The 25,436-nt window shown below is 41.6% G+C and overlaps 1 protein-coding gene across 1 annotated transcript in view; it reads right to left on the bottom strand.

Moving 5' to 3' along the window:
* Positions 1-549: 549 nt before the first annotated feature.
* The window catches only part of LOC310963575 (retinal-specific phospholipid-transporting ATPase ABCA4-like), a gene marked incomplete at its 5' end in the record, with an annotated part of 34,307 nt that continues 9,420 nt past the window's right edge, over positions 550-25,436 (bottom strand). Inside the window, 43 exons of the mRNA XM_083936442.1 lie at positions 550-689; positions 1,558-1,807; positions 1,937-2,029; positions 2,113-2,216; positions 2,352-2,486; positions 3,388-3,529; positions 3,636-3,742; positions 3,845-3,907; positions 4,013-4,133; positions 5,198-5,327; positions 5,703-5,826; positions 5,907-6,054; positions 6,766-6,881; positions 7,058-7,235; positions 7,355-7,524; positions 7,684-7,758; positions 7,843-7,948; positions 9,895-9,927; positions 10,130-10,224; positions 10,317-10,506; positions 10,590-10,688; positions 10,804-10,928; positions 11,136-11,305; positions 11,554-11,634; positions 11,769-11,823; positions 12,247-12,452; positions 12,989-13,091; positions 13,421-13,599; positions 13,805-13,942; positions 14,080-14,219; positions 14,434-14,565; positions 14,724-14,901; positions 15,634-15,846; positions 16,126-16,203; positions 16,306-16,510; positions 16,720-16,941; positions 17,796-18,018; positions 18,306-18,482; positions 18,566-18,771; positions 20,789-20,986; positions 21,794-21,910; positions 24,363-24,502; positions 24,954-25,188. Coding sequence (XP_083792568.1) covers positions 570-689; positions 1,558-1,807; positions 1,937-2,029; positions 2,113-2,216; positions 2,352-2,486; positions 3,388-3,529; positions 3,636-3,742; positions 3,845-3,907; positions 4,013-4,133; positions 5,198-5,327; positions 5,703-5,826; positions 5,907-6,054; positions 6,766-6,881; positions 7,058-7,235; positions 7,355-7,524; positions 7,684-7,758; positions 7,843-7,948; positions 9,895-9,927; positions 10,130-10,224; positions 10,317-10,506; positions 10,590-10,688; positions 10,804-10,928; positions 11,136-11,305; positions 11,554-11,634; positions 11,769-11,823; positions 12,247-12,452; positions 12,989-13,091; positions 13,421-13,599; positions 13,805-13,942; positions 14,080-14,219; positions 14,434-14,565; positions 14,724-14,901; positions 15,634-15,846; positions 16,126-16,203; positions 16,306-16,510; positions 16,720-16,941; positions 17,796-18,018; positions 18,306-18,482; positions 18,566-18,771; positions 20,789-20,986; positions 21,794-21,910; positions 24,363-24,502; positions 24,954-25,188 — 6,120 coding nt within the window. The 3' untranslated portion in view covers positions 550-569. The remainder of the gene's footprint in view (positions 690-1,557; positions 1,808-1,936; positions 2,030-2,112; positions 2,217-2,351; positions 2,487-3,387; positions 3,530-3,635; positions 3,743-3,844; positions 3,908-4,012; positions 4,134-5,197; positions 5,328-5,702; positions 5,827-5,906; positions 6,055-6,765; positions 6,882-7,057; positions 7,236-7,354; positions 7,525-7,683; positions 7,759-7,842; positions 7,949-9,894; positions 9,928-10,129; positions 10,225-10,316; positions 10,507-10,589; positions 10,689-10,803; positions 10,929-11,135; positions 11,306-11,553; positions 11,635-11,768; positions 11,824-12,246; positions 12,453-12,988; positions 13,092-13,420; positions 13,600-13,804; positions 13,943-14,079; positions 14,220-14,433; positions 14,566-14,723; positions 14,902-15,633; positions 15,847-16,125; positions 16,204-16,305; positions 16,511-16,719; positions 16,942-17,795; positions 18,019-18,305; positions 18,483-18,565; positions 18,772-20,788; positions 20,987-21,793; positions 21,911-24,362; positions 24,503-24,953; positions 25,189-25,436) is intronic.

Here is a 25,436-nt window from a genome sequence, read left to right on the forward strand (position 1 = left end):
ATGCTTCAATTAAAGCTGCATCAATAAAGTGCTGAGGCTATGCTTCTTGTGGTGCTTATTTCACAAATCTAAAGAAGGCAAAAAAAGATTATCTTGCTTGGCATCTGAAGCATAAAATACACAGCTCCTATGCTTGCTTCACATTCCCACTACAGCCTGATATTGAACTTTTTTGACATCAATAAAAGTCATGTTCCTTTTCATAAATCTCAAGCTGTTTCATTTACTTTGCAAGGCCTACGAGGTGAGCAGAACGTGGAACATATAGCAGGCACATAAATGCTCCACGCTTTCCAAATCCAAAGCCCTCTAACCCTGTTTACTGGAAAAGCTAAGTCATGTCATATTTACGCCGCTGTGTCATTCACAAACTGCATTTCAAGGCCCAAAACCAGCTGGGGGCAGGGCTTTATGATGACACTGTAGAGACGCTTCATTTTCATTCTAAGAGGAGGTTCAGGTTCTGTCCACTAACTTTAAGTCCTTTGAAGCACAAACACATCCATAGGGTGCATTATTTGGACTCGGCGGGCCCTAAAATAAAACCAAAGACCGTCTTCCAGTTGAGCTCATTGAGGTACAGACTTGATGGGTGAGGCCTCAATATAACGCTGTGCCCCGGCAGCTTTTGGATGCAACACAGTAGTGTCATCATCTCTTGACTGTTGCTTGGCGAAATTCACAAAAACCTACAGGGACACAGAATACAACATAACGTTAGAATCAACCTGCTCACCCTTTAAACCCGTTGCTGTGAAAACGGGTGATACTCAATGCGAGGCAGAGGATATGAGAGGATGAAATAATGTTGCATGACCATCAGGTGGAAAGATTCAACAATGGAAGGAAATCATTTTCCTATCTACATCAAAAGTGTTTAATTTCCTGAGGAAATACAAACTTTGCTGACCCTTCGTATGGACGGCCTCGGAATTGACATCAAACTTGAGCTTATTATCCATGACTGTACCAAGGTACTTATACTGTTCTACAAAGTCAGTGTCACTTCCTTTGATGAAGGTCTGAGATGGTGAGAAGGATGATTTCCGAAAATCAATGACCATGTTTTTGGTCTTCGTAGTATTTAACTTAAGAAAGGCTTCATCACACCAGTTGACAAACTCCTCATCACAATGGTATAGCAGGTATGATGTATCACCATCATGGGGTTAGCGTAATTGCATGTTTATATTTGTGAATTAGCACGTGGTAAAGCTGAGCATTAGTTTCGGTCATTAATCATTACCATTTTGGAGAATTTGACCAAATGATGGCACCAGATAAAAAGTGGTGGGATCAGCAAAGTTATTACAATTCATCCTGTCTGCGTCATGAATGTCTTCATAGAAAATTCAATGGCAATCCATCCAACATTTGTTCATTTGTTTAGATATTTCAGTCTGGAGCAAAGCGGTGGACCAATAGACCAACAATGTCATCGATAGAGCAAATCAGCTAGCATGGCTAGACATAAAATGTTAGTGAATTATTCCCAGTTTGTGTTAACCTGTTAAATTTCAATTGCATAGTTCTCCCTGTTTTCCAGTGTTCATTTACCTGGTCAAGAGTGGTCTGTGACACTGAGTAGTCCTCTATGTTGAGGTTTTCTTTGTTAGCCAGGACCATTTGAAAGACCCTAGACAGGGAGGAGGAGGAGATCTTGTACTGTAGAGTGTTGAAGTGTTTCTCTTGCTGGATGCAGCCGGGGAAGGTTCTCTCCATGAAGGCTTCGGCAAGGTTCAGGTCTGGAGCACTACCGGGCTTGGCTGCCCTGATCTTCATGGTCACCACGTAGCCATCACCAAACCTATTTGCATTGATTTAAGACAGAAGAATGCTAATTGGATTGGGTTTGTTTTCTTTGTTGCATGAATGTATCAGAAATGTCAATACATTTAAAATGTCAAATGATATGGGATGAAATAAAATCACAAACTTGTATTTTAGATGCTGAATGGTTCCCAAACACTTAAAGGATCCATTAACCATAATTGCTAAGCGTGTACACAGCGCCTCACATTCCTCCATACTGCAAAGACAGAGAGCAACAATTAAAATCTGTGCTCATAAATATGCATTCACACGCACAGTCAACAACACCAGATAGTTCACCTGTGTGAGGTGAGGACCACGGCTCGTCTATCCTGAATAACACTCATGATGGAGTTCCACAGGAAGCGTCTGGAGAGAGGGTCCATACCTGTAGTGGGCTCATCCTAATACAGAGTAATAGTGTGACAAACACATTAACATACACAGAGACATCTAACACCTAACCATGCTCATATAACTGTCTTCCCCATCATAAACCCCTGATCCAAACCAAGCACTGTCATTAGGGTTGGTCTCACCAGCAGCACCAGTGCAGGACAGCCTATCATGGCGATGGCTGTGGAGAGTTTCCTCTTGTTACCTCCACTGTAGGTCCCAGCACTTTGACCAGCATACTCTGACAGACCCAGCTTCTGGATGGCCCACTCTGCAACCTGAGCACGAGGAGGATACTGTAAGTGCCTCAGTCAAACTTCAGTAAAGTAAACCTGTATACTTGATACAGCATCAAAGTTTGGCAGATGGAAATGACACTACTATAGTAGTCAACTTGACATTATGACTAAGTAAAGTATTATGAATAGTGAGAAGGTAATTAATTCAGATTATTAGACAGCTTTGTTGAACACCTGATTCTGATTGGTCAATAACGACATTCAAGAGTCCGTTATTTCTGTATAACAGAACATTGATGTGGATGCAGGTCTGATCATAGACTCTTCACTTCACTTCAGGGTCTTGAATCTCCCTGAAAGGGTTTGAATTGAAATAATGAACTGCTCTCTCTACATTATCCTGATTATGACAGGGCTACTTACCAAAGAAATCAATAATTTAACACAAAATATTGATTTAAAATGATTGTACTGGTTTAAAAAATGGTCCTTCAGAGTCTATGATCAGATGGGTCTGAAGCAGCAGCAGCCTGCTATTGTTGAATGTTGTAACTCACCAATCACACTTGAGTATTCAACAAAGCCATGTGATAACTGATTAAAACAACTGTTATTATCTTCTCTGTCTAATCAAGTTTGCATTAAAGGAAGGAACAAGCTTGCCAAACAAATGCGTGTATAGATGTCTTCAACTGTTTTACTGAATCGTTATTGCTGCTTTATCAACTGGCTAAATTTCCTCAGTGCCTACAATGAAAGGATCTGCTGCTTTATTGTAATTGGAATTTAAAATAATATATCTCCTTTTTCATCTGTATTGGTTTTTACTTTAACTTCAACTAGACACTGCTTGTATAATGTGTTATTATCATTTGACAGCGTAGCATACTGTTCAACTCTCAGGTCCAGTATTAAAATGATATATTTCCTGGCACCTCACCCGGCTGATCTCATACTCGGGAACTCCTCGGAGGCGAGCGTAGAGGTGGAGATGTTCTCTACCTGTCAGCAGCTCATCTATAGCATCAAACTGTGGGCAGTATCCCATGTTCTGGTGGACGTCCAGGATGTTGGTTAAAATGCTGAGGATTAAAGGGAAAACAATAAGAAAGATGACTATAAGCTTTCAAATGTATATCAAAATCCATTTTGTTTACTTCGTATTTGTAAAAACAGTACATTACCAACCTGTGACCAGTGACTGAGGCCTCTCCTGAGGTGACCTCAGTATCTCCAGTCAGCATCTTAAACGTTGTCGTCTTCCCTGCTCCATTCACCCCCAGGAGACCAAAGCACTGCAGAGGATCAAGAGAAAAATATGATGGATGAACAATGAAGTGACCCGAATGCTTTCTCTGTGTCAGTACTGTAAATTGCATCAGTTTAACCACACAAACCTCTCCAGGTGATATTCCAACACAGATTCGGTCCACTGCAGGGATGATTGTTCCTGTGTACGTCTGACAAGGCAAGAAGGGAACAAAATGATGTTTTTTTTAACATCAGTTTTAACATGTTATCCATTGTCTACGACTGATCATATTTTGGAAAGAAAAATGTCTCACCTTGGACAGGTCTCGGACGCGTAAAATGTCATTCGTTTTTTCACTCTTATTGAGTCTCTGTCTTTCCTCTGCCACATCTACATCTTCTTCCAAAACAGGAGGCTTTGGGCAATCTGATATCCTGCCCAATGGAAAAATGAACTGCTTAGTAAATTGAGATAATTGTTTTTGGTGCTAAGAAAGAAAGGTCTAAAGTCATCCAACACCTTCAATCACTGTCCCTGAAAACCTCAAATAAAGCCAGAAATCTTGGGGTTATTATGGATTCTGATTTACATTTCGACAGTCACATCAAATCAGTAACAAAATCGGCCTACTATCACCTTAAAAATGTAACAAGACTTAGAGGGCTCATGTCAGCTCAAGACTTAGAAAAACTTGTCCATGCCTTTATAACCAGTAGGCCAGACTACTGTAACGGTCTCCTTGCAGGTCTTCCCAAAAAAACTGTCAGGCAGCTACAGCTTGTTCAGAACGCTGCTGCTAGAGTTCTAAGACCAAAAAATGTGAGCACATTACACCAATTCTTAAATCATTACACTGGCTTCCTGTACGTCAGAGAATTGATTTCAAAATCCTCCTGCTCACATATAAATAACTTCATGGTCTAGGGCCGAGGTATATCACTGATATGCTCCCACTACATAAGCCTTCTAGATCACTAAGATCCTCTGAGACCAATCTGTTAGTGGTTCGCAGAGTAAACTCAAATCAAGGGAAAGCATCTTTCAGTCATTATGCAACAAACAGCTGGAATAAGCTTCCTGAAGATTTGAGACTTTCACCCACTCTGACCACTTTTAAAACTAGACTGAAAACTTTTATGTTCACCTTAGCTTTCTGCTAAATCTTCGCACTTTTAACGTCCGCACTGTTTTGATTATTGTCTATTTTTTTTTATTTTTTTTTTATTCTCTTTGTCTTCCTGTAATGCATTTGAATTCATGACATGTTGTGCTGTGAAGCACTTTGAGTCTGCCTTGTGTATGAAAAGTGCTATACAAATAAAGCTGCCTTGCCTTGCCTTGCCTAAATCAACCTCTCGACAATCCATGCATCAGTCACGTCACATTTTAAATTGTGCTATCAGCATCCCTGCACACACAAACTGAAATCTTCAGAGAGCAATTACTAAAGTAAATTTGGGCAATTTGGTTTCCTAAGTTCAAACTCTACTACACTTACCAATGATCCAGGAAGAAGTTATACTGGAATACAATGTTAAGTATGAAATAGACGAATCCCTCAACAGCCATGCAGAATAGGTTCTTCCCAATAAAGTCCCAGTTATAGGGGTCTGGGCTGTGGTCCTCACCTGAGGAAATACATAAACATGACACACTATTCTATCATGCTTTCACACTTTAATAATGCGTTTTTCATAGACTTAAAGGAGATTACAAGTAACAATAGGAGCTTAGTTTATCTTGAATATATTTGATATTACCTGACAAGGTGTCCATTATCAGGTAGTAATGGACGACAGGGGGGCCTATTAATTCCTGGACACTATCATTAATGGACACCTCAAAGGGCATTATCCTGCTTACCATGGTTACTTCCCAGAAAAACGCAAAAAGTTCCCAAAAGTTTTGCAATCAAAATATAAAGTTTTTCACAAGCCATTACTCTTCACTTCTACACTGCATGCTGAACTGTGAGGTATATGAGCATGTGTGTGTGTGTTTACCAAAGCGAGCATAGACATCAGTCACAGCCTGGTTCATGGCCATGTCAATGAGACCTCGGCCCAGGCAGTAATGGGGAAAGATGAGCAACACAGTCTTTAACAGCTGGTTGAACTTGTACAGAGCCTGGACAGAAATTGAAAATTAGGGTGCTATGGAAGATGCATGGAAGATGGGATTTACAGAGACAAGCCCGGTGGTCTTACTGTGTTGCCCTCATAAAGGTCCAGGATGAAGGTGATGGCACTGCTGTTGATGCCAATGAAGAGGTTGATGCATGACAAGGAGACGTAGGCTGTGCTGGGGACACTGAATATAAAGGACATGGGGTACATCATAGGTGTCACAGACCAGCTAGGAGAGAAAGAGAGACATCACAAAAGCATCAGTCTATGTCACAATCTAATGCCAGCAGATGACAATTATATGCTAGACACTCGTTTTTTGCAAACCAGCTATCAGTACAGTCAAAACACAGGATGCAAACATTGCAATATATTATGTACATACATGAGTTTGTATGTGTAGTGTAAAATTATATTTTGTATAATATATTCCATGCTGATATTTTGATTGTCACAGGCACACGGCTGGGTGCATCAGTAGTTAGTGTGAGCTGTGGAGTAAACTTAACCCACAGGAGTGTAACAACAATCTGCTGATGACAGTAGCTCATATTTAGCCCGGATGAGGAAACCTAATATCTCATATCTGCTGAGGGAGGCATCTGACTATATACAAGTGTCCAGTGTTAGAAGAAAGTCCAAACTGATAGCCACGCAACTGATCATTATGGGAACGGAAAGAAAAAGAGAAACAGAGTAATTAAGCCAGTTGTTGTGGAATAATTTCAAGTATGGTATTAGGCTTTGAATTTCATTTTAATGGAGATAATTTGTTCTTGGTTGGTTTGTCAATACTTCACAAAATTACAGACACAGTAAAGCTAATAGAGGGGAAATGCTAGAGCTTAGAGACATTTAATTATGTTGTATGTTGACAGAAATGTGAAAATACTCAATATTATGACTGAACTCACACAGTTAGTGTTAATTTAAAACGTACCCATAAAGCATAAGCAGGGAAATAAGTGGTTGGAGATTGGTTGGTGAGGTGTAGCACTTCTTATCAAAAAAGATGAAAATTTCCACCACCATCGCTGCACTGATGGAGTAATTCAACTGGAGAAACAGCAATCAAATAATTAAGGGTTAGCATGTCATAAACTAGTGGAAACCTATTGACATTTGGATGTCTTTAACTCGGTTATTTTTATAAACATCATTATTACAAATCCTTGACTATTACATTCGTAAGGCATTGGTGCACTTCTTCAAAGGTAATAGGGTCACTGTACCATGTCCCAGAGGAAGTTGGCCATCCAGTAGACCAATGGACTGACACCACTGACAAACTGCAGGTGTTTGGCCTGAGTGACCCTCTCCTGGATCAAATAGAGGACGAAACTCGCTGGTACGAAGGACATGGCAAAAATAACACAGATGGCCACTACTGCATCCACTGAGGTGCTCAGGCTGGGGAAAGGACAGAGGGAAATGGTCAGACTCTAAAATGTTCTTATACAAGTATCACACCCGGGCTCTACTTCCTTTTCCTTGCAAACACAGATCTAGAAATGTAACTGGTCACCCACACAGTGATCTCAGACAGCTGTTCTTTAGTGAGGTTCAGAGGATGGTTGATGGCAGTCATTCCATATTCATCCAGGTTAGCTCCTTTGGGCAGGTTTGCTCGGAGGATGGCATTGTTGGCCACGTTCATGAAAGAAACCATGGCATGCCAGCCCTTATTATTGTACCACACCTGTGGAAAGAGAGTGTACTTTGTGTCATTTATATACAACATAATTCACTTGGTTTGAGACACAATTATGAACAGTGTATTACATTGTGTTGTACAATAAGGCATGCTGATCACAGTGATGAAGCTTTCATCCTGCTGGTGGGGTTTTATTAGACTGACCTTTACATTGTTTTGAGTCTCCATGTACCTGAGGAATGTCCCTATGTCCTTCAACGTTTGTTTCGAGCATTTTCCCTGCAACAGAAAATTAGAGACCCATTTTCAGAAGTGCAAAGTACTGAACACACCCGAACATTATGTTGCGTTTTAAAGCCATACCCCGGTAACATTGAGCAGTCGCCCCAGCTGTGCTGCTAGGTCCTGGATGGTCTTTGGCTGCAGCTCTAAAACAGGAAGTTCTCCTCCCACTGATATCCCTCCATACCTGGACACCACAGAAAACCCTGCTGACATGTACTGTAACTCCAGCAAAAGCAGCAAAAGACTGTAATGTACCATTGCAACCACTGGAGGGAGACATGCACCACTACACATAATGTCCATGTACTATACTTCAAAATGCATATAAGATCAGGGGCCTGTTTCACAAAGCAGGTTTAGTGAAAACTCTGAGTATGTTAACCCTGAAATGAGGGAAACTCTGAGTTTTCCGTTTCACAAAGGGAGGTAACTCAAACCAGAGACAGAGGGGTAACTCTAGCCTGTTTCACAAAGAGAGGTAACTTAACCTCTCGGTCAGTTACCATGGTAACATGCTCTCTGAAACTAACCTGGTCGGGACCAGGTTTTTCTCAGAAAACCTTGAGTTTCTCTCTGTCTCCGCCCTCTTTCAGCCACACACGGTGTTTCATTTCCTCATTCATTCAGTCAGCGGGCGAGTTTTGGCGAAGTATAGTTCTGCTATAGTTCTGTTTTTCAGAAAATCACTGCAAATATCAGTCATTAGAAGTTATATTAGGTGGCGACTATTTCACTACCATGGCGTGTCCTTCTGATAACAATCCCGTGGATGAAGCTGCAGCATTACTGCGCAGAGAATTATATATTCGTCGGGAGATGATTATCAGACTATTGATTATAGATGTTCTTGCATTTCCAGGCAATTCTCTGTTTGAGCGGTACCGTTTCATGTCACAGCAGATATTCTGTGTTGCGCTGCGTTTTTTGCAAACGGGAGTTTGTGTATTAAACGTATAAAAATCATTCAGTAGGCCTACATTAGAAGTTATATTAGGTGGTGAATATTTCACTACCATGGCGTGTCATTTTGATAACGATCCCGTGAATGAAGGTGACGCATTTCGCAAAGAGAATTAAATATTCGTCGGGAGATGATTATCAGACCGCGCATAGACGTCCTTAATATACTGCAGCCATAATTACAAAATGAATGAAATGGATCTTTTGAGCAAGTTGAATGTATTTGACTCAGCGTTTCTAAATATAATTCCAGCTTTTCTTGCAATTCATAGGTTCAAAGGTGTGTGCTTTTAGTTGGGTTACCGGTATATTAACTACTCCTATATAGCCTTCTGATCCAGAATATCACCTATAATGCGAGGGGGCTGAATACGGCACAACACCCTTTCATGTCACAGTCCATCTCATCCCTCCTTACATTTCCAACATTAACAACCATTAATGCTCTCATATCACAGCAGATATTGTGTGTTGCGCTGCGTTTTTTTTGCAAATGGGAGTTTTTTATACAACATTGATATGTTGTATAAAAAACAGCCACTTACGGTAATATTTACTTTACGATGTAAAACCTGCTCAAAATGAGGCGTCACCATGAGACTGTGCTGAGGTTTTACCTGTTTGAAAAATGTTTTTATGTTTCATCTTAAGCTGCGCTTCTCCCCCGCGGGGTTGCACTTAAATGAAATAAATTAATAGGCTCCCACTCAAGCAGTTCCCCCTGTGATATTACTGTGATTGCAACTGGACTACATTTAAACTTATGCACTGACCCGAGCCGCAATGTCCTCCAGCACCGTCTCCCTCTCTTTTGCTGCTGCAGCGGTGTAAACCTGCTCAAACTCTCCGTATGAGCGCATTAATATTTCCATTTCCAGTTGTAGCGTAGCCCTTCGCTTCCCCGTTGCCATGGTGACTCGTCGAATCAGGGCTCCATTGATGCTGTCTTTTTTCACTTGTGGTGCACGCGCTTAACTCCAGGTCAAACTACTCTGAGTTGATCAACCTAACGCAAATCAGCTGTTCTGGAACCGAAAACTCAGAGTTTCCTATCTCAGAGTAGATCAACTCAGAGTTCCGGGTTAGACTCAGAGTTTTTTGAACCTGCTTTGTGAAACAGGCCCCTGGACCTTACTATAATCTGACAATGAAGTAGTTGAAAAAACTTACCTTTGTTCATTCACCCAATATTTGCTCTTCAAGCTGAAAGAGATTCATATTTCAAATATACTTAAACACAACTGATATGCTCACAACTTTAACATGTTCCTCAATTAAAATAACAGTCTTGCACTTTTACATTACCGTACATTCTTTGTAGCATGAACACTTCTTGTATAAACCTTTGATGTAATAGAATAATAAATAAATAAATAATTTTGGATTGGTATGAAGGATCTTATACCTGGTTCTGATGAGGCTGGGGTAAGTCTTCACCAGGTAGTCAGAGATGTTCCTGCCTGTTAAGTCCATGATAACATCTCCTGTTGACTGGATCCTCTGATGCACAAAATTTAAAAAAAATGAATATTTAATATGAGAAATTCATCAGCAGTGGTGGATCGTTTTCAACATGACACAACCATCGCTACCTGTGGAGGTGGCAGGCCTCCAGCTCCTGCAGGACACACAGGGAGCATGGTGAGTTTCGTAGGTGTGCTGCACTGACAGTCTGGAGACGGCCTGAGGGAGCTCCATTCTGGGCCGGCCAGCGTATCTATCAAGACTGGGTTAACCAGGGGCATCTCCCACTCCGTGGTGATGTTGGTACATGGGAACTCTCTACCAGTGGGAGAAATTCACTGATGTAGTCAAACAAAACAAAGCAAAAACTAATCTAATCTAAATCTGTGAAGGTGACTCACTCCAGTGGCTCATCCACCATGCAGCGAGTCCCAAAGCCAGGCTTGTCCAAGAGCACCTCACCAAAGTATCTCATCCGGGTATCCATAGGACGCTCATTACTGCAATGGACAAAGCCAAATTCAATGGAAAGCATTGTACTCATTTTTATTAGATTGGTAAATCTCCTCATATTCGCTACGTAGTGCTTGCTGGCCAAGCGTCCATTATGCCCACCTGAAGAAGGTGTACTGTCTCCCATACATCCAGGGACTGAGAGTCATACTTGGATACTCTCCAAAAGGTGGAACGATCAGAGTAAAGGTCAGTGCCAGGAAAACAAAACTGGCTGGCAGCACAATCTACCAAACACAGAGACATAACGGCCATTTTAAACCAGACAAAACTGATGAAGATCAAGGCCCTGCTACGGCTTAGAAATTCGGCTCTAACTGAGACAGCTAAAGTGAATAAAACAATATAGTTGCTACAATTAAAACATACAATGTGATTAGGATTACTGACAGTGCTGTATTGAATTATGGTTTCATACATTATAGCAAGGTTACCTGGGCAAAGAAGTCTTTGTAGGAGCGTGTCGCATGATGCAACCTCTTGATCAGCAGAGCGAGGAACTGTTTGATGGTAAGATGCAGGCCTCTAACCTGGTATGATCCCCTGCCTGCACTTCCTTCTGGGACTTCACAAGGGCCCGGGCCTTTGGTGTGCAAAGCCCCATCTGTCTCTGGGATATAGAGCTCAAGTCAAGTTGCACAGTCTGACTTGCAAATGCAGTGTCCGTGACAGATTAAAAAGGCAAGCCAAGCTCTTCTGTGAACAATGATCAAAAAGCATTTACTAGTAGTGCTCTATAGCCTCATGGATGTAGATGTAGTAGTGGAAAAGCCCAAGCTGAAGCGCTCTGCATTACACTGTTGTCAGGAAAAACACTTTTTCCCAGAGCTGTAAGCTAAAAGCCAATGTCACCTTTTGGTGGTCCCATATCAACTGCCACTCTGTTGAACCCATAGATACTAGCTCGACAGATCTGTCGCAATGATTTCTTGTCTGAGAGAGTTAGAGAGTGGGGTACAAAGGATGGAGTTTACATGACGAGGGGCTACGAGAGATACAACTACACATTCAGACAAAACAAATCAACAGGATGAGATGAAGAAGTTAATGCAAACTGCTGTTTTTACCTGGTATACATTTCCTGATAGTTGCATTTCCATTAGCAGTGACCTTTAGGAAGATCTACAAAAAGATATAATAACTTATGTTATTGTCAGGATCCAGGATCAACAGATACTCTTTGTTATAAAGCCTGTGTGGAACAGAGCCTAATCATCACTGCAAAGGTGAATGTCAGGCAAAGTCGGTATGACAGATTGTTCCACTAAAACCCCCATTTTTCCTCTTCTTGCTATCAAATTGCTCAACTAAAAATGACAATATAATTTTGTACTTGAGTAACTAAGAGTCTGTCCTATTCAGGGGTGCAATAATTGTCAGTTTGATCTATTGTCTATGAGTCCTTGTACTACGATATAAAAAGTTTCGTGTTTTTTTTAGTTTTCTTTTTAATTTTCTAATAAATCACAACTGCATGTAATTGTTAAATACGAACACCCCTGGATTACAGATGCTATCATTCCTTTTATAATTGTTTCCGCTTACCTCCTCCAGCGATGTGTCAGACACGCCAAAGCTGCTGAGGCCGATGTCCACCAGGGTTTCCTCCAGCTCCCTGAAGAGGCTAGCGTAGGTCCTGGGCTGGAAGTTTTGGCTCGGCAGCAGGTAGGTCAGCTCCTGGCCGATGGCCTCGATCAGACGAGCCTGTGGCACGTGATGTTGGATCAGGGCTGTGAGGCTTTCCAAGTTACCTGGAGGTGAGTTATTAGGAGGATTTTGCTTTATTTTCAACTTACATCACATGTCAATTGCTTTGATTGTTTCATTTAACATCTTATTACCTGCCCTTTTTTAAAACAAGGCACTGAAGAATGTAAGGTAGGCAGCACCAACAGTAATAGTAAAACATCTGACAACTGACGGCGGCATATTAAGTAGAAATGTGCTGTATGAAATTTAAGAGGGTGTGCAAAATCACAGCAAGGCATAAAAAAAATTAGACAAAACACATTAAATGACAGCATATGGCTAAGCAAAACTGCATATCAAATTGACCTATAAGAGGCCTACAGTAGTAGATTGACTACAGTCAGTACGGGGTGTTTCTAGGTTTGTTGGCACCAGCTATAGTAAGTACACTGACCAGAAGACTATGCCAACATGGCCAACAAATTACAGTCTTCATTTAGAAGCTGAATCGACCAATAACAGGTTTAAGGAGATGGACACTAAATGTGGCATAACACACTGATCTCTAAAATTACAATAACACAACAATGGGACTTACCATCCATCTGTCTGTCTGGAATCTGGCTCCCCTCCTGCTCCCCCTTAAACTTTGAACACTTTGAACAGTTACAGGAGCAATCCTCTGCACGGTCACAGCTGGCCTGCAGGACAAAATGTTTTCGGAAACCATGATTTACTTTAATTACATCTTGCCTGCTTGTATTTCTGCTCCCCCTCAGTCTCATTGAGACTCATTTGCATACAAATCCCTGCTGCGTTATTCTAATTTTAAATATCTTTAACTAAGAAAGAGGAAGAATTATAGCCTAAATGTCGTTTCATATGCTGTTCTAGCGAGACAACAATTCAATTCTGGGAGCATATTAAATCAACCCATATTCATCATTTGACTTTTAAAGCTACCACTCCGCACCATTTAAAGCCTAATGTACACAAACCCACTCAAGGCTCCATTTTCACAAGTTCCCACCTTTGGAGCATCATGTTTCATTCGTCGCACAACAGTGAGGTAGAAACCAGCGCCAAAACAGTTCTTGAGGAAGATGGGGGAACCGCAGCAATAGAGGCGGCCCTGAGAGATGATTGCCACCCTGTCACTCAGCAGGTCGGCCTCGTCCATGTGGTGGGTGGACATGATCACGGTGCGTCCTTCAATGTGGAACAGAGAGGGAGGATGAGGAAGGGGTAAACGTAACAGGTAAAGGGTATTTGGGGATGTTTTATTATTCTTATTTAGGACAAACTTTCTTTCTTTGCTCAATCAAAATCTAAAAACATTGTTGTGCTGTGAAAGAGGTTATTCAGTTTTGATATTTATCTTACTATTTCTAACAAATTGTCAAAAAAAACGTACCTGCACGGTATTTGAGAAGCAGGTCCCAAATGGAGCGCCTGGAGTAGGGGTCCACTCCTGAAGTGGGCTCATCCAGGATCACTACCTTAGCCCCACCAACAAATGCCAAGGCAACTGATAACTTCCTCTGCATGCCCCCTAAATTAGAACATCATAAAATACCGACGGTGCACATATTAGTGTGGTTGTGTTTTTGTGTGTGGTTAATCTATCTATACAGTAACAGAATTGAAAGTATCCATATCCACATTGTAGCAGCCTTTGTTATGACAGACCTGAGAGGTTCTGAGTCAGTGTATCTCTTTTGTGGGGAAGACCCAGATCCTGCACCATGTTCTCCACCTCCTCCTCGGCCTCCGCTATAGTGCGGCCTTTCAGAAGCGAGTAGAAGAGGATGTGTTCTGCTACAGTCATACTAACAGAGAACAAGAGTAAGAGGGGTAAGCCATACTCCAGTTTCAACTAGAAAATTGCACAGATTATACACCACGAGTATGTTTTTATTATTATTTTAATCAGACTGTGTGGTTATTACTATTGTGGCCATATAATAAATTGAATTTCCTAAAACAACCTATTTTTGATAATGACTTGAATCCTATATTCGAGTTGTTCAGTGAGTTACATACTGCTGAAAAAGGATGTTGTGTTGAGGGCACATTCCCAGAGACCCACGGATGGAGTCCATTTCTGTGCGGATGTCCTTGCCATAGATGGTGGCTGTCCCTGAGGTGGGAGGGAACATACCCGTCAAGATGGACCTGCGACACAGAGAGAGAGAAGTAAGTGGAGTAAAACACAGTGTCCCCCAGCTACATATTGACACTGAAAAGGTCAAATGCAGAGAATTTCTTTGACTATTATCTACATGTTCAGCGCTCATGGTTGCTGTGTGTGAGTATGCATCTGTGTGACATACATGGTGGTGGTCTTTCCTGCCCCATTCTGTCCCAGAAAGGCAGTAATTTGGCTCTCATAAAAACTGATGCTAAGGCCATCCACAGCCCGTGTGGAGCTGCAGCCAAACACCTTGACCAGGCCCTGGATACAAACACCCTTCACCAGGTCAGCTGGGTCTGCTTCAAAGAAGGACTGACCTGCACACAGCAAACACAGCCACATATTACCACAGTAATGCGTCTGGAGAATGACTACTGCATCTGGTCTGTATAAAAGAAGCAAAATGAAAACCACCATGGCCGTCACATCTTTCAAGTAAACAAAGAAACAGAATCTTCATAAAAGTTTACCAAATTACAAAAAGTGACAATGATATCAAAAAACCATATCCCCTTTCTTTTCTCAGAAAGTGATAAAAGTTTAATTTCTTCCCACAAATGTGAATGAAAGACCCATATGACATCAGGGGACTGGAATGCCATTCGGTGTAAAATAAACAGTTTCCATCACTTATTAACTAAACATGAAACTGAGAAGCCAGCCGCATGTGTGTTCACATATACCAGTGAGTGCAAACACACACAAGGGCACTGAATTCCCACACAAATCTGATTTTCAGTGAAGGAAAGTGAGCATAGAGACATGGCTTTAATCCTGAAATCAACTCTTTGCTTGGAGAAATATTACATTAACATAATGCATAAAATATGTAACGAATCATATGCAGGATTAAGTTGTAATATGAAATCAAATGCAGCTGTAATGTGTAGTGATATAACGTTGTATGTACACTAGTATAGCCTGTGGTAGAATATGATATACAGCTTTTCCAGGAAATTACAATGTAAAAGTGTTTTGGTCATGACTTTTAACTAATTTCACCTCGCTGTGTAAGAAAACCAGCTTGAGCCAATGTGGAACTATTATACCGTCTTTGTCCTGGTCCTCTCCTGCCTCAGCCTCGTTCTCCCGGCCCAGCCTCTCACGCTGATCCTGGTGTTCACATGAAGCTGTCTCCTCCAGAGTCTTGGGTTGCTCCTGGTCTTTCTCCTCTTGGTTTTCCTCCTCCCTTTTCTCCTGCTGCTCTCCTTGCTCCTTGTTGGCCAGGTTATCAAAGCCTTTTTTATCCAGTCTGTTGTTGCCTTTGGAGACAAAAAAAAACCTAATGGGATCAGTACATTATGTCACTGGATAACAGCCTCTGCCTTAAGCATACATCTTTGCTAATGTACAGTTAGTGAAAAGGACAAATTAAGAGAAAAAGTAAATGACTTTCTTCCCACTTTCAAACCCCATCAAAAAACCTACCTCTGTAGATTGCCTTACTCTGTTTAACGTATTAGAAATGTATGTGTCTGTATATCTATATATATGTATATGTATTATTATCATTATTATTATTATTAAGTAATTAAGCTTACCGGAAGCCGGAGCCACACTGTTGAGCCAATAACAGGGCAGGAAGGGGAAGTAAAATGGTCGACCAATTCCATATTGGCCTGAGATAAAAGCAGAAACAAAATATAATAGTCACAGTATAAAGGCAGTACAGAATATATGTAAATTAAGTCAAACCCTTTATTTCTCTCTAATACACTGACCAGGGAAGACGTTGTCCAGGTACCAGGCCAGTCCAGCATACAGCACAGTGTCCAGAGCCATCATGCAGATGGAGGTGAGAAAGGAGAACTCGTCCCCCTCCAGAGGGCTGGTCTGGATGTTGTCCCACTGCAGACCCAGGCCCTGCTCTTCATACCGGGACAGGTACTCAGTCCCAAAGCCAAAAGCCACTTGGGACAGAAGACTCTGACGGGAGAGGCAAAAGCTCCTTCAACCATCTATTCTCAACGTAATTTATTCAGTGTTGAACAACTAAGAATGGTTTGTAAAATCTCCAGATCAGTTCTTATATCTGATCGTATACGTGACAAGAGTCCGTCCTGCGCTGTAGATGAATTTAATGAATCACTATACATATGCATGCTCCCTGGATAGAGGTAGATGTTGAGACCCACCAACAAGATCTTTATGTCCTTGGTGATGCGTTCTTGCCAGGCGAAGCAGAAGATGTGTGGGAGGTAAAGGGCAAAGTAAATGATGCCACAGCAGGCTGCTGCCAGGTTGGCCTGGTTGAAGAACACACTGAGGAGGAAGCATTGCATGATGGTAGCCGTAGTGAAGGTGAGCAAAAAGAGGAAGAGGAGACCGCCGTTGCTGTAGTTCAGTACCCTTCCTCCCTGAAGGCCAGAGGCAGACAGAGACATTTGGCAGGGGAAGTGAAAGAGACACAATTACAGTATAACAAAGACGTATATATTTACTTTTAGAGCGAATTGCAATGGTTTGGTTCTTCAACAATGATTTTCCAAACTTAGATAAGACATTATTTCTGTACTGTATGACAATGTAACATATGGGATATATTTTCTATCTGCATTAGTTTTGTATAATGCTTGAACTGAGCGTAATATTCCGGTCTATTGACACGTGTTTTTACAATCATATCAGAATAATGTACAGTGTCTACTTGTGTTTTGCATTCTCATTTGAATCCAACTCATTTTCCATAGCCTATTTGAAATATATAGAAACATTGGGATGTTCAACAGAATTTAAAAGTAGTTGCCATGTGAAATAGGGGCTAATACACATTGACAACATGCAATATACAGTACCTTAGACATAATACATTTCTTCACACATATCAACCACTAGAGGTCACAACAGTCCACCTTACAACAATATGTCAGCTGAGCCACTGGCTGACTTGTGACTTTTACAGCCAACAAGAGTTAATCATTAACTGTTCATTACTGCAATGCCGTTGACATAATTCCCATGATGTCATGGTATTCACAGTGTTTTCATTAATGATTAATGAAGTATGCAATCAGTGAGCCACTATTGTCAATTCAGGGAAACATATCTGCAAATTATTCAAAGCTCGGTGATATCTTGACATTTATATCAAGAGGAGTTAAAATGATCAGAGACACGTGCTCTAGGAGCTCCGTTCATATACTTTGCATTATTAGAGTTCAGCCCGTACTGACAGTGCTTGTATGAGACAAATATAAAAATCCTTCCTCACCATGATGATGGCGGTGAGGAGAACAGTGCTAGTGCCCATCATGAGGAAGCTGTCGATAAACCAGGTGGACCAGATGACGCCATTGGTGACTCCTGTAGCCTTTAGGGTCTCCTTCAGGCGGAGTTCTTTCTCCAGGACAATACTCTTGACTATCATGGACACAGAGTAGATCCAGGCCAGGACCATGAAGATGGGGAAACATCTGTTTAATGTCAGCATGAAGCTGGATAAAGATGAGGAAGGAGAAATAAGATGGAGAAGGACACAGTTATTGAAGTGAGAAACCAGAATTGTGTGTTTCTCACAATCTACAAGGTTTGCTATTAATATAAGTATTAGAGAAAAAAACTACTATTAGAGAAAAAAAGGTAGTTAACTAAGTAGCATAATGCTAAATCGGGATCTTGAAAATCAACAACTAAAACAAACTCAACAAAGAATTCTGCTACGGCTGTTAAATTTGACTGAACTTTTTTTGAAGCAGCTTAATGATCCTTTTTTTCTACTCACAGATCATCCACATAGCAAGGGTAGGGCATCTGCTGTAGGTAAACACCCAGTGGCCACTCCTGTCCTGTCTGAGTCTTGATGATCCCATGCTCTATTATGTCCTGGAGGTAAGCAAAGCCACCCCAAACGTAGCGGAAGTCATCCATGGGATCAGCTCTGGGGCCGGGGTCCCAATACCTGAGAAATATACACACATATTTAATCTCTAAGTTTATCATCATTGTACTAAACCATCAATTCCACTTCACTTTGGCTCTAACCTGTCTTTGACCTTATTGGTGCGCTCCACTGCATCAATATCCATACGGATCTTGAACTTAACATGAGCCGGGACAGTGGTGGTCCAAGAATGCATATTTACAAAGACAAGGCCCGCCCAGAACTTGCTTTCCTCCAACAGGTCCAAGGCTCGATGAGTGACAACGTCCTCATCAGGCACAGCCACAAACTTATCCAGGAGCACACACTGAGTGAGGGAAAATAAACAAAGGAGAGAGAGACATATAAATGGAAAGTTGACGGGAATAAAGCAAGAAGAGCACCAGCCAAACCTTTATAAGTCCAAGGTATTGCCAGTGAAACTAACTTTTGAAAATGTAAAGTATTAAGTATAAACTGATGTGATTACATGTGAAACTATTTACAAAAAGTAGGCCTAGCCTAAAGTAAAAGACCTCAAAATGCCATCAGGAGTCAACTCTTTACTTGTAGAATTGAGCTAAAGGCTGAACCACAGGTCAGGAACAGACTTGCAGCTCTGTAAGACTGTACGGTAGGCACAATGATGCTTTGAGCTAAATTCTACTTCAGCATGCTAACAAACTGACAATCATCATGTATCCATCCCCAAGCACCATGAATGTTTGTACAAAATGTAATGGCAATACATTATTATCGAGATATTTCACCACGGACAAAAGGAGTGGACTACCCAGCCAATAGACTGATATTGCTGTCCCTAGAGTCATGCTGCTGGGATGTGAAAAAAAGCCTAGAGTTGCCAGTTGGCTTAAATCACTCTACAACCACATTTGCAGAAAAACCCCAGCAGTGGTTGTCTTTTCCCTGCAAAGCGTGTCTGATATAGCCATTCGCTGTAGGCTAATGCAAATAGGGCGGGCCCTAATCCAAAAGGAAACACTCCAAAACAATTTACCCTCAAAATCCCATGCACAAATATAATGCCCTTAATTTGCCCAAGCATTCACCTAATAACACTGTAGCCCCAGTGTGGTGTGATATGCATGCATACCACCAACGTGCAACCAACCAGCCATCAAGCCCACGGTCATTGTTGTTGCGTTATAAAGGATGGTGGATGGAGTGACAGCTGTATCTAATCGGCCTCAATCGTTCCCACTCTCCCTGTCGCACTCAAGTGCTGTAAGCTTCAACTTGGACAAAAACAAAGAGCATCAACCATCCAGCCAGCCATGCACCAAGGTGCCCCCCGTGTCACCCCCCAGTGTGATAGGCCTCTCATCCCGATTAGCCTCCGCATGGAAACGGGTGATTTAAACTTTGTTTTAAATGCACTGGGCTCTCACAAGAGAAGGATTGTGATGTTTTTCAGTTTTTTCACTCTCCACTCCATCAGAAGTAAACAAAAGACTCAGCAGCCAGTTTGTTGCTCTGGCTCTTGCCCACCTGGGTGGATTTCCATGTCTCTGGACGGGCGGACAAATTGCAGAGCCCAAAGACGGCTCATCTAAATGCTCTCATCTTTTCAAGAGTGGAATGGAGTGAACAGGGTATTGAAATCAACAAGACCTGTGCATAATTGGATTATTTCATGAACAGGCCTGTCCTAGAGCCTGACATCTCAGGTGAAGAGAAATGTGGAAAAACAGGCCACATTCTTGCTGTCACTCAGAGCCCAACAGGGGTTGATAGCAAAAACAATCCTGACACCTTATTTCCATCTGGAGATGTGGAGCCCCCGTATGACTAGTTAGTGTAGTTCTGCACACTAGGGATGTGTCGTTTGCGAACGAGCCGGCTGTAAGAGCCAATTCTTTTAGGTGAACGAGAAGAGCCGATTCCTGTCAAGGAGAGACAAATTTTCAGCCGCCTGCTGAGAGTCCATGCAGGCAGGGGCAGGACTTTATTTTGATGGTCACACCATGCCCAATCACATTCAAGAACAGACCATTCTGTGATCATACCATTATGTGAAAGAAGTAAGGGAGTGGCGGCAGATGCTCCAAAGACAACGTGTAGTGGTACAGGCCAGGTAGACACAAAGAGACGGAGGAGCCGGATTTAAATGCTAGCGCAAACAATATTACTATTTTCTTTTTATGAAAATAATATGAAAACACTGAATGAAAATTGCTTACCAACACAAAACCATTTATAATTGCTAATTTACGCTAAAATAGAGATCCCAGATCCAAGCAGTGGTATTTAAGAGGAAAGTAATGCCTATTACCATAAGAAGGAAATGCTAAATGTATAGCTGTTTTTTAGTGAGGTCAACTCACATCCCCATATTGGTTGAGCATCCGAATGACCCGGTCAGTGAGGTTAAAGATGTCTCGCCAGTCAAAATCGGGCAGGTCGTCTGGACGGTCCTCTGGTGGGCCGTTGTACAGGAAGTTGAGGATGTGTTTGGAGGAGAACGGCGCCTCCTGCAGACTTCTGTTAATGAAATCCATCACTGATGGATTGCAGATGGTATTCTGAAACAAAAGAAAGTAAGGGAACAGTCTGTATTTACCCTGGGTTTTTCCGGTTAAGACAAGACCTTTCTTCTTAAGGAAGATGTTATTGAGACACAGGTAGGAACAAAATAAACATTTCACAACAGTGACACCAAGAGGAAATGGGAAAGAAAAAGCAATATACAGTATATGAAACAAAAATCTAAGCATTGACATTGTTATCAGATTTGTCTTTCATTGAAAAAGGCAACAAGAAGAGAGGTGTAAGAGAAGGTTAACCAAAATTGATGGTAAATGTGACATGATGAGGATGATGAGATGTAAGAGGTAAGCAAACGGGGAAATACAAAAAGAGGGACACATAAAGCGAAATATTGAAAATATGGCATATTTTAGTCAGATAAGGTTCTGTATTCAAGCAGGAAACTTTGTGAACTCCTGAGAAACCAGTGAGGAAAGGATCAGGATAATATAACAACATCATCAATCACCTCATCAAAAGGGATAAATGTTTGGCATTGGATGTCAGCTGAATGGCAAAACAGGTAGATCCTGATGATATCTGCTGTATAAGGCACAGTAGAGCTGGTATGTGGATGTCATTTTGAACCAGCTGGTTTTAAGTCATTTAAGTGCAGTGCCCTTGCACGCAATCTTTTTTTCTTATAATATTTAGTTGCATAATAAAGGAATTTCAACCTCAAACACATGATGTGATACATTGACTTCACATTTTACAACATTTACATTTAATAAATATGTCCTCATTACTTATAGAGTACTGTTTAAACTCAGTTAGTCAGTCACACTATACTGTTTTCCTACCCGGATCATCTGGACTTGGACTCCATCTTGGAAAAATGCCCAGATTTGAGGAGCCACTTCCTCCCAGGCCTTCCCCATAATCCTCAACCTCTCCAGCTCTTCAAATGTAGTGTTTGCCTGCAGGACAGATAGAAATGTGTGTGTGTGCATGTGTGTGTGTGTGTGTGTGTGTGTGTGTGTGTGTGTGTGTGTGTGTGTGTGTGTGTGTGAGTGGTTGGTGCGTTGACAGTGGAAGGACAGGAAATTGGTATCAAAAATAAACATGCACATGCAAACATTTTTGCACAAATGCATAGAGGAAATATTGACATAACATGTTGTGGAAAACTTCAAGTAGTGTATATGTGTGCACATGTGTACACGACATTCAGAAACTCAAACACACATTGTCACAGTTCTCCTAATCTCCTGCTACATACCATTCCCACATCAAACTCTCTGTGAAAACAGGCTTTGCAAAGACAACACATACGTTCTCACACAAAGAATTTCCGCGGGGCCTTTACAGATAACCAACGACTGTGCAACAAATACACTCTGTGCCAAATCGTCAAATATTTACTGCACGCTTATCGTTAAAACCCTGGTGTGTGTGGGTACAGTGCTTTGTGGGGAAAATACCAAGGCTGGCTATTTCAGTATTCAGTCATGTGCAGTGGGGGATGAAAGCGCTCAAGAGTACACCCAATTAAACGCCTTCCTCTTGTGTGTGTCTGATTTTGGGTGACAATGGGGACAATGGAGCTGGGGTGACAATGGAGGCTGTTGGTGACAACTGGTCGAATGCATTCAGCCGGCCCAGTGAATCCCAGTCAGGTTCCCACAAGTGCGTGCTTCCTCATTCCCCAAGGCAGTTTAAAACAGCAGCAGGAGGAGGACTGGGGGATTCCTTAAGATGATTTCTTCAAGAGGGGCAGTGGAGGAATCTTGTAGTTGGCCGAGACATGGGGTATTATTGTGTGCCTAACTTAGCGTATACCTACATATGTTGAAACTTGTAGCACGTGTAGAAAGTTTGACTGCACAAGTATTACATACTAAACTCAAGAGTACTCAGATGTATCTTTTATCATGCAAGACGTTCTCACTCTCCCAACGCGTCAAAGCCGGCAGCTTGATCAGCAGCCCTCAGCGTCTTTGTGAGAAGCACCAGGCTTCCAATTCAACTGTGGTGCAGTGATATAAAGAGTGAAAAGTCAGCGTATAGAGAACGTCAGGATGGATGGATGTTCAAACAAAGGGTTTTAACCCATGGAGACCACTGTTTGTACCCAACGTAAAACCAAAAGTCTAACATTATGTATGTAAGTTACGTAAGAAACATACTTATTTTAACTCAAACCACAATCTTTTCCTGAACATTACCAAGTCGTTTCGTTGCCTAACCTAACCTTTACTTGCTGTTGAAAAATTACGCTAATTATTAGCATTAAAAAAGTGATGCTGAAGGGTCCTGACCAACCAGCTGTGTGTAATGAGTTGGTAGTGAGAATGTGTTTGCAGGAGGGGAACAAACATATCGAATAGTTTGCTAAAAGGTCCAACACCATCGCAATTGATGGATGGACTCCAGTAATACCGTGGTTAAAAGTGACCAAGTAAAGGAGCAGAGATGCACAGCTCATCATTACACAAGAGCAGTCAGATGAAGCGTGAAAACATATGTTTCGATGCGTAGTGCTTCGCTTTGAGTTTCTTCTGAAACAAACTGATGCATGACAGAGTAAAGAGGAAGAAAACAAAGAGCTCGTAGAGGCCATGTTTTTGGTCTCGTAAAGTAATGGATTAACCCCCTAGTCACTACTTTCTTAGTGCAATTAAGATCCCAATCTGAGGGAAGAGGAAAACAAAGAGGGCATTAAAGGTCAGGAAAGAGGAAACACAAGTGTGTGTGTCTCTTTGTGTGCGTGATCGCACGTCTTTGAGGACGGACTCTTACTGCTTACATAACACTGAAAAAAGCTGTGGCGCCAGTAGACTGTGTGGTAGTCACCACAGCCGATCAGCCTGTGTTCATCCATTGCGACCAAGCCATCCATGACTGCTGCCCCCCTGAAGGGCTTTGACCAACACGTATCTACATCTAGATACAAAGGGCTAAACATGACACAGGGAAAGCTGATCCCCTTTAGAGGGAAACTGCATTGTTCACTGCGGTACGCTTGCTTGCTCCAAAGAGAATCAAAGATATGGATGTCATGGAGTAAGAGAAATCATCTATAAGGTGGTAATCTGGGAAATCTTTATTTATTTGTATACATTTTTCATTACTTTGTCATCGTTTGGCCACAGTAGATGCCACCTTTTTCTTTGTTTGTTTAATCATCCAGCTAGTGATTCAGTCCTCTATCTGTTCAGAATAACGCCTGAAAAGTCAAATGTCTTGTCTTATAGAAACTTGATATAACCCTCTTGTGTTATAATCAATCAGTAAAATTGATGAATGCTACCAAAATGACAGAGGGTATATTCCCATGGTCAAGAGTTTTATTTCCACTGAGTGTATAAAACCATGGTTCTGCACCATGCTTTTGATAAATACATCCAGCAAGTGTGCAATGCCGCTTACATTTCGTATGATCTGCCTAACAGCCGGCGAGTCAGGGGCGTAGAGGATCTGTCCCATCACCATGGGCTTAACAGAGTTCCACACAATCCTGGTGGCAGGGTTGGACTCCAGCTCTTTCATCATATCATTGCAGAAGGGAGCTGCAGGGAAAGGTTACGTGTTATATACTTGATGGAGAAGGGATACGTAGTTTTTATGCTCAACCAAAAAGGATGATTGGATTAAATTTGTAGGTAAAAAAAAGGAGAAATATCAGTTTTGTAAATATATCAACAGCCATCCATCATGAAGAAGGAAATCCAGCAATTCTTGTGATATCGAGATAAGTCAGCTGGTATGCAAGGTAATAATGAATGAGCCATAACAGGATATGTTGATTCTATTGGAATAAGATCCTCAACTTAACGTTTTTCTAACACACAAGCAGGATTGCAATCACACCTTCTTAGCAGAAGTAAGTAAAGTAAGAGTACATCCAACATACGTTAGAGTAGGGTCACTGAGGCCTCTGCTGGTAAAGAAAACCCAAAAGTTTAAGACGGGAGCAATACCTGCTCTAATGTCGGTCATGCTAATACAGGATCGACTCACTTGTGCTGTTATCGTATTTGTAGTGGTCCCGTGCCCTGCTGCTGCTGATGCCCAAGAAGGCTTTGTAGTTATTGTCCTCATACCAGTTAAAGGAAGCGACGCGGGAGAAAGCGCCCTCAGTATAGCCACATACCAGGCTGGAAGCAGCAGCCATCACCTCCCTGAAGGACAAATTGTTCTGGAAGAGAGGAGTCATGACCTGGAGAAGCTCCCTGGAGCTTTTCCTCTGGTATAACTGTGCAGAGATAAGAAAGGAAAACGGAGCTTAAATAAGAACAGAGAAGTGTCATCTTTGAGATGTAATGTAATGCATAGTTCTTTTATGTTAAAGATATGTTAAGGAGTAATAAGAGTAGATGATAAGAAGTATTTTTCAGTGTTTCTTTTAATTTATTTTAAGTAAAGTCCTATTCATTTCCTCTTGGACACTGTAAGGTGACATTGCACCATTGTACAAAACTGTACATTTGACATTCATTAACT

The sequence above is a fragment of the Echiichthys vipera genome (assembly GCF_963691815.1).
Source record: "Echiichthys vipera genome assembly, chromosome: 21".
NCBI classification, from domain to species: domain Eukaryota; kingdom Metazoa; phylum Chordata; class Actinopteri; order Perciformes; family Trachinidae; genus Echiichthys; species Echiichthys vipera.